Raw genomic sequence first — 9,048 nt, 5'->3', positions numbered from 1 at the left:
TAAATAAGTATTAATTATTATGGTGTAAAATTAATTAATAATTATAAACAAGTTTTCAAACAAAAAATTGTCTCAATTCTTATTTTCAATTTAGTGAATATAATAAATAATAAATAATACAATATTAATATATATATGATATCATTGAATATAAAAAAATGCAACATTTATTTATTGAATTTTAAAAATAGAGTTTAAGTGGTTTATTGTTTACGATTTTATTTGTATCATCATGCTTGTGCTTTTTAGTAATTTTATATCCAAAAGTTTTATTTTTCACTATAACAAAAATAGAATATTAGATGTCCCAAACTATTGTTAGAACATTTTCAAGCCAGAAACATAAGTGCTTGACCGCAAGGGTAATATTAAAAGAATCAGGAGCTTGGTGCTTTTGTTTTAGTTTAAAAGACACCTCAAGCAGATGAAAAAATAAATAATAGTGAAAGGTTGATATTTTATTTTGATAAGATTTTGTTCCAGATGTGCTTTTCTTATTAAGAATAATATTTCGCAAATAAAACTATAAAAAGTGATATTGCCATCCGTTTAGGAGTAACAATATTCACCCATCAATCTTAGATGCTTGATTTTGAATTTTTCACATATCTTCGGTAGGGGTGTTCAAATTTAAACCAATTCAAATTAAATCGCTCATTTAATTCAATCTAAACTAAAAATCGATTAAAATCGCATCAATTCAGATTTGATTGGATTCTATTTTTTGCAAACTGCTATATCGGATCGGATTTTGAATCTATTTTTCATAAATGATCCAATCCAATTCAAACCGTACAATGTATTATAATATTATTATTTTATTATTATATTTACAATTATACTTATAACATGTTCAATTTGTTATACATTTTTATATTATTCATATATTATTATTATTTAATAAATATTTTATGTTCAAAATGTTATTTATTTATTTATTTTAACTAACCTAGAACTTTATTTCCATTGTTATGTTATTGTTGGTTTTTTAAGATATTGTTGAGATTTGTTATGTCATTATTGATATTTAAAATTTGATGTTGAAACTTGTTATATATATTTAATTTTTTTAATTTACAAAACCGCAAATCAAATCCAATTCAAACTGCTTAAAATTGGATCGGATCGGATTGAATTTAAAAAAAAAACATACAATCCAAATCATACCGCAAATAAAACTAGTATTCGAATCGAATGAATTTTTGACTCAAAACCGATCTAAATCGCACCGCAAACACCCCTAATCTTAGGTGCCCACACGAAAAAACATACTTAATCTCACAACCTTATGAATGCTCATGCATGTATGTAACTGGAATTTGTTTCTCTTTGATAATTTCAATAATAGTTTTTTTTAGTTAAGTTCCACTTTTGTCCTTAAAATTGACAAGTTATATTAATTTGGTCTTTTAACTTTTCAGATTGTTACAATTTGATCTTTTAAATTAAAAAAGGTGCATTAGTAATTTTTTGTGCATCTTCCATCGCCAGAACTTAACACAGTTAATGACGTAGCTCAACCTTTATTGTACTAGACATATTAAAACGACGTCGTATGCGTTTTAGCATTAAAGAAGACACTAAATGAAGTCGTTTGAGGATTTGAAAAATACCAAAACATTATATCACTCTCTTTTAATATTGTTCAAATCCTGAAATAATATTATTTAGTGCTCTTTTAACGCTAAAACATGTATAATATTATTTTAATATGTCTAATATGATAAAACTTGAATACTAAATTAGTACAACTCGTCAATCCCAAAATTAAAGTAGGGCTTAACTCCCGTTTTTTTCGTTATCATGATTTTTTTTCACACTTCTTATTCTGAATTTACTCATTCATACTCTATTATTTTTACTCCTGGTATTTTAAACCAAAAGATGTATAATTTATTGTACATATTTTCACTTAGAATTTCTTGTAAAATTGTTAAATGAACAGTTAGTTAAGGGCTTGAGACCTTGGTCAGTTTAATAATAATTTGAATTTTTTAAAGAGCAATGTTAGGGGGCTATTAACTTTTGTGATTGGTAGCCATCAAATAACCATAAATGATGATTTAATGGTGTGAGATTGATGTGAGATTTCATCCAATGACTCACCTTTTTCTGCTGGTTATATGCTGGCCAAAATTCAATAAAGTTGCTGAGCCTAGATTTTTCCTTTTTTTTAATTTGTAAGTTTCCTTTTTTTTTTTAGTATTAAGTTTTCCATTTTTTCCTTTTTTTTGGTCATGAATTTATCCTGTTTTTTGGTCTTCATTTTTGTGAACTCATTCTATCGGCCTTCTCAGTTTTGGGCCTTGCACACACTTTTGGACCCTTAGTAGCATTCAACCAATTTATTTTAACAGTATAAATACGAAAACTAGGGTTTTAGTTTTGCAGCAGCAAGCATTTTGCAGAAGCCGAATCAGTGAGAGAAGCTTGCAACGCAGATATGGTAAGGAATAACACGAAGAAGAAGAAGATTGGTGTCCTTTATGCCTTTGTTGTTCATCCAATTAGCTTTGGAATTTTACTGATTTACTGTTTTTCATTGTCATGTTCTGTTTCTTAGGCTCCTAAACGAGGTGGAAAAGCGCCAGTTCCAGCTTCGAAGAAGAAGCCTGTAAGTTTCTCCTCTGTTTGTTTTCCTGCAGTCAGATTCACGATTATGATTCTAGGTTTTCATTTTCTGTTTTTTTTTTATTCATTGTTTTGATTCTCATGCATTTCTTCAGGAGAAGGTTACGAACCCGTTGTTCGAGAAGCGTCCTAAGCAGTTCGGGATCGGAGGAGCATTGCCGCCAAAGAGGGATTTGACTCGTTTTGTGAAGTGGCCTAAGACCGTACAAATCCAGAGGAAGAAGAGGATCCTCAAGCAGAGGTTGAAGGTTCCACCAGCTTTGAACCAGTTCACCAAGACCCTTGACAAGAACCTTGGTGCGTAAATAATTATCTCCATTTTGTTTCATTTGCCTTGTTTTATGTTTGTTTAATGCTTCAAGTGTAGTAATATGTCCTCTTATTTATTTAGAAATTTTTTTTATGTTAATCGTAGCTTTTATTGGATACCTTACTATTTAGAAAATTGTTGTTTCATGCATTGGACAAGGCCTTGTAATTATTCTTACCACACTGCTCTGCATCTGTCTTCTCGTCAGTTTACATCTTAAAACATTATTTTGTGAGCATGATTACTTTTGCTTAATTCACTATTAATAGCCGAGTAGTGTGTTGTGACTTTAGTGTGCTTGATGTATTATCTTGCTGTCACTGTAATGATTCAATATTTAACAAGTACATTCGTTGTTTCGTTCTTGTTGCAATTTTGATTTAACATTTGAACTTTGCATAGTTCACGAGTGGCATTGTTTATTTACTGTAGGTCATTACATGTTCATTACTGGTCGAAATTGTATTAGTGTGTCTGTTAATATCTTTGGGTTTATACTTCTTTTGTTTGCATTAGTTATGGTCTTCATTAACATTTGTTGATCTTGCATGTAGCAACCAGCCTTTTCAAGATACTTCTGAAGTACAGGCCAGAGGATAAAGCTGAAAAGAAGGAGCGACTTTTGAAAAGGGCCCAGGCCGAGACTGAGGGCAAAACCGTTGAAGCTAAAAAGCCTATTGTTGTGAAGTATGGTCTCAATCACGTTACCTACCTTATTGAGCAGGTTGTATTCTATTTTTTACATGGAATAACCTCAGCTTTTACACCTTAATGTTCTTTTATATTGATTATTGACCTAAAAAGCTATCTCCTTGCAGAACAAAGCTCAGTTGGTTGTGATTGCTCATGATGTGGACCCAATTGAATTGGTTGTCTGGCTTCCCGCATTGTGTAGGAAGATGGAAATTCCATACTGCATTGTCAAGGGCAAGGCTCGCCTTGGATCGGTAAGTCCACCCTCCTGCATTTCTCTCAACCGTGACTTCACACACTCGTTGACACTAGTGATTATTTGCGACAACCCTATTTGTGGCTGATTCAATTTGTATCTACTCTACAGATTGTACACAAGAAAACGGCATCTGTTTTGTGCTTGACCAGTGTCAAGAACGAAGACAAATTAGAGTTCAGCAGGGTCCTAGAGGCTATCAAGGTGGTGTTTAATTTCAACTAAATTGTCTTAGTTATTGTATATTCACGCTCTCAAGAAAACTGACTGTGTCTTATGTATTGGTTTGTTTCCAGGCTAACTTCAATGACAAGTATGATGAGTACAGAAAGAAATGGGGTGGCGGTATCATGGGTTCTAAATCCCAAGCCAAAACTAAGGCAAAGGAGAGGCTTCTTGCTAAGGAGGCTGCTCAGAGGATGTCTTAAGAGTATTCTTATATTTTGTTGCTTTAGAGTTGCTATTTTTGTGTTTTAATCTACCTTTGATCTTTTAATTAAATCTAAGGATATTTTTGGGAGACTACTCTTTGTATTGTCACAATATATACGTTTGGTTTTCAAATGAGCTGAGCATTTCATTGTTTATTTTTCGACCGCCCCTTGGTACTTAATGGAAACAAGTTAGCCGTTCACATCCTCGTGGATCTAAAGATGACTTAAATTGGTATAGATCAAAATTTAATTGTTCGAGTTACAATATTAACTTGATACCGTCTGCTTTGTTTTTAGATATTATTGCTTGCCAAATTTTAACGAGCTCGTGGATCCTTATGTTTTCTCCTAACGCGGGTCTCGTTTTTAGATTTGCCTGCTTTTTTGAGATTACTATTTGTTGGATGCTGTGCTTTGAGTTAACAACTTAGGTTGAATTGAGACGAAGCAACTAATAAATCAAGCGGCGGTATATATGGAAAGGATATGAATGAAAACGTTGTGTCGCCCACTATATTTTGTTCTGAATTAGTCGCATCCTGGGTAGAAATCAGAACTCCAATGTTGTTTTATTTATTAGTTTGCACATGATGTTAGCTAATTCAAGCGAGGTCTCACTATGTTGGGGTCAAGTAACTTGCTTTAAACTTCCTTTCAGATCAGATATGGTTTTTATGTGTACAGTATACACGGTGTTAATGTATAAAATAAAGGGATTACACTGTTGTCGCATAAATCTTAAGAAAATTGATGAATATTTTGTTTGGTTTTGCTGGCGAATTAATTTCTTTCAACCACAATCATCTAACGAAATAAAAAATGAGCTAACGAGTTATAACTCAAAAGGTATAGTCTCCTCATACTCATCTAAAGGTCGTGAGTTCGAATTTTATTCTTAACTTTGAAAAAAAAAATGAGAAAGAAAATTTGAGTTATTATGAAGATAGAAATATAAATATAAAAGAAAAAGAGAAATATTGTCTCTGTGATAAAAAAAATTCCTTCTAATTTTTTTCCATTTGCTAATCAAAGAGCAGTAAAATTGCATTAAGATACAACAAAATTTATAGGAAGCATAACGGTTCAAAGTTCAAACAAATAATTCATCAACATATTTTGTATTACTAACGATAATATCTTGTTATCCACTCCCCTCCCCTATTCCCTTTTAGTAATGCAGTCACACATAATTAAAATTCATTGTTGCACAAATTATCATGTACAAATACGTATGAGTAGGAGTATATCTAATATCTTTGTAGAATGAAATGTAGCAATCAGCTCACCAGCATGTTGAGGGGCTGGGCTAGGCACATTTCAATCCGTAGATCCTATATAAACCCGCCTACTACTTTCCCGCCATCTACAGAGAGCGAGAGATTCACCCGCCATTTTCATTTCCATTCCCAATTCCAAAAACCAGACATGTCTTCTTCTTCGGCCCCCTCCAAAACCCTAATGGATTTCTTCCAACCACCTTCCAAACGAATCAAAACCACTCCCACTTCACTCTTAATCCCCAACTCCAACGACGCCAATGGCTCCTCCGCCTCACTCTCCGTTGACCAGAAATCACGCGTCGATTACAACAAGCACCTCGCAAAATCCAAGCGCAACCTCAAAATATGCCTGGATAAGGTCTCCAACTCCAAAGGTATTTTTCTTCACTTTCACATTGATGCCTTTACGTCGTTTTGGTTATATAGCGTTGTCGTTTTACCGCGGTGGTAGGTGTTGTGAAACTGGAGGAGCTGCTGGTGGAGGACACGTGGTTGGAAGCACTCTCTGGTGAGCTCCAGAAACCTTATGCACTGAGCCTCTCAAAGTTTGTTGAATCTGAGATTTGCAATAGCAACATTGATGCTGTGTATCCTCCTTCTCACCTCATCTTCAATGCTCTTAACTCTACCCCTTTCGATAGGGTTAAGGCCGTTATCCTTGGACAGGTTCGTTCCTCAATTATTGTGCTATGAGTTCTTTTTTGAAATGAACGATTCTTGATCGAAATAAATAGCTAAAGGTTAATGTAGTTTGTAGGGTATAAAAATAGGTTTTTCTTTTCTTCTTTTACTGAATTCATAATTTTAACCATATAATATAACACTGGAGAAAAGAGTAGTTCTTTGACGAGTTTATCTTTCACTGGTCAAACTAGCGGAAATGTTGCCCTCTCTGTTACATGTACAGATTCTGGTTTTGTACAAAATGACTAATTTGTCATCCATTTCTGAAAGGTGAGTGGCAAGTTTGTCATTTTAAATTTGTTATGGGATCAGAGACTTTATTATTGTTTTTGAAATAACGAATGACCAATAATTTTAAACTCTTTGTGGCTACCAAAGTCTGGATTTTGGTAATATTTATAGGTAAGCCCTAGTGATTCGAATTCTGTCAGGAACCTTCACTTTGTTAACTGCGTGATCTTTTATCATCATATAACAGAGTTCTAATCTCAGTGATGGCTCGTAAAAAAGTGTTTAAGCAATTTATTTTTTAGGACCCTTATCATGGACCTGGTCAAGCAATGGGCCTTTCATTCTCAGTCCCTGAGGGTGTGAAAGTTCCTTCCAGTTTGGTAAATATATTTAAGGAGCTCAAAGAAGATCTTGGTTGTTCAGTTCCACGTCATGGAAATCTAGAAAAATGGGCTGTACAGGTTAGTGCTGCAAATTTGTTCCCCTTTTCTTAGCTCGAACTACTTGCTGGTGTTTGTATAGATAGGCATTATTTGTTTCAAACAATCTCAAGTTCTCAACAAACCTGTGCGACTATATTGAATTGGTTTGTTGTTGAAACAACTGGAAAAACATTTCTCTCCCTGTGTCTCTGAAGAGTTTTTCAAAGATTGCAGTAAAGAATATAGCTGGAGAATAATAACCGCAAATGGTGCCTATCATTTCAACAAAGCTTTGTCAAATTGTCCTTCATGTCATTCCATGCATGTATTTTAACAGTGTCAAACTTTACTCAGTGAATTAGTTTCTTAATACATGTTCAATGACCTCTATTTTCATTTCAGGGTGTTCTCTTACTTAATACCGTACTCACAGGTTAGATTTATACTTTTTTTTTTATTTTTTTTAGTGAACGTGCAATCAATTATTTTGTTGAGTTATATGTGTACTTTTTTTTATGTGTTATTTGCATATTAATCTAGTGGGATATTGTTCTTACCTATCTTTATTCTTTAGTGTTTTATGTTTGTACTGAAGTGTTGACTTTTAACAAATACTTTGTGAATTCAGTCAGGAAACATCAAGCAAACTCTCATGCAAAAAAGGGCTGGGAACAATTTACTGATGCTGTTATCAAAACAATCTCGCAGAAAAGGGAAGGCGTTGTCTTTCTGTTGTGGGGCAACTCTGCTCGGGAGAAATCTAGGTACTACCTCTATTGTATAACACACTAAAAGCTTACAAGCTTTAGAAACTAAATGTAGAGTCAGCATCCTGGGTTTATGTAGTCAGCATGATCAGAAAAGATTAAACTTCAAGTATTTATTGTTTCTTTTTCAGAAATAGATGACAAGCATTTTTTTTGTGCAAATGTACATCTATAATGTGTAAAACTATAAGCTGCTCCCAAAAGAGTTTCTATAAACTAATTTGGGCTATTTTCTTTCCTTGCCTGGAAGATAATTTCTGCAAAACTTGTTGATGAGCTTGTATTGAGTGCATACTCAGGTTAATTGATGCAACAAAACATCATATACTTCAAGCTGCACATCCTTCTAGTTTGTCTGCAAATAGAGGCTTCTTTGGGTGCAGGTAAGGTTGTTTTGAAATATAATTTAATTTTGTCTTAATATGGTAAATAATGAGCGCAAGAAGAACTTCTGAATTGGTAAATAATGTACACAACACTAATGCTCTATAATAGGACCTGCTGAGTTCTAAAGTGGAAGTTGTAAGTGTTAACATCGTGCTTGGTTGATTAAGTGGAGAGTGCAAATATATTTAGTCATCACAGTCTAAAATACAAACCTTCTTTTAATCTCTTTCATCAACTTGGCATTATTGTATTAAAATACATTTTTCACTTTTCTCCTACTCCACCACTGGTTTTCATTATTCATCTGCATGGCGGGTGATCTGAAACAGCTGTTTCATATTCTGTTCCACTGACACATTGAGCCATATTTTGGTTTCCACTTAAATGAACATAGACGTAGATCTCATATAATACTAAAAAAATATTTTGAAAACCACCTTAATCAGTTATCTGTTTATCATCCCCCTAAACCAGTTTTCTTGCTTACTTTCTATCTTGTGTATTCTGAATCCATCTAAGCAGGCACTTCTCTCGCACAAACCAGCTTCTGGAGAAAAGGGGCATTGATCCCATAGATTGGCAACTATAATATGTAGTGTTTGAACTTTCAAGCCCAAAGCTTTGTTCCTTTTCATCAAAACCTTTTTGAAGTTTGGTTCAAGTTCTTGGGTCTTGTGTAAAGATGATTCTGTTTATTCAAAGTCGATCATGACAGAAGATGCTTTTTGTCGATACTTTGGTCCTGTAGTGTTGTCAGCTAGGAGATTCTGCAGTCCCGACATATATAGTATTTTATCTTATTCATGGTCTCCCATACTAAATGGATTTCTTGTGATATACATGTTATGCTAAAATATCAACGAATGATATTTTTTGGGGGAGATTCTCAAAAAGGACATGCAACACTTATTTCTTTCTATATTTGTTATCAAAGCTCGCAAATATCCAGGGTA

At 33.6% G+C, this 9,048-nt stretch overlaps 2 protein-coding genes across 3 annotated transcripts; both read left to right on the top strand.

Moving 5' to 3' along the window:
- Positions 1-2,297: 2,297 nt before the first annotated feature.
- Positions 2,298-4,477, top strand: LOC112789028 (large ribosomal subunit protein eL8y). Its single transcript, XM_025830741.3, has 7 exons — positions 2,298-2,446; positions 2,564-2,614; positions 2,727-2,928; positions 3,496-3,665; positions 3,760-3,888; positions 4,002-4,094; positions 4,187-4,477. Exons 1-7 carry the CDS (start codon positions 2,444-2,446, stop codon positions 4,316-4,318), a joined length of 780 nt encoding a protein of 259 aa, XP_025686526.1. The 5' UTR covers positions 2,298-2,443; the 3' UTR covers positions 4,319-4,477.
- A 958-nt stretch (positions 4,478-5,435) lies between these two features.
- LOC112789027 (uracil-DNA glycosylase, mitochondrial) lies at positions 5,436-9,048 on the top strand. Of its 2 annotated transcripts, XM_025830738.3 has the most exons (7): positions 5,436-5,978; positions 6,056-6,270; positions 6,822-6,980; positions 7,344-7,374; positions 7,570-7,705; positions 8,008-8,091; positions 8,618-8,988. In XM_025830738.3, the coding sequence occupies exons 1-7, from the start codon at positions 5,588-5,590 to the stop codon at positions 8,682-8,684; spliced, it is 1,083 nt and encodes a 360-aa protein (XP_025686523.1). In that variant the 5' UTR covers positions 5,436-5,587; the 3' UTR covers positions 8,685-8,988. The 2 variants fall into 2 exon arrangements, with proteins under 2 accessions (XP_025686523.1, XP_072088380.1); XM_072232279.1 differs by lacking the exon at positions 7,344-7,374 and having other exon boundaries at positions 6,822-6,984; positions 7,537-7,705; positions 8,618-9,048.

Source organism: Arachis hypogaea, chromosome 3, assembly GCF_003086295.3.
Source record: "Arachis hypogaea cultivar Tifrunner chromosome 3, arahy.Tifrunner.gnm2.J5K5, whole genome shotgun sequence".
NCBI lineage: Eukaryota > Viridiplantae > Streptophyta > Magnoliopsida > Fabales > Fabaceae > Arachis > Arachis hypogaea.
This window is presented reverse-complemented; position numbering and strand designations above follow the sequence as displayed.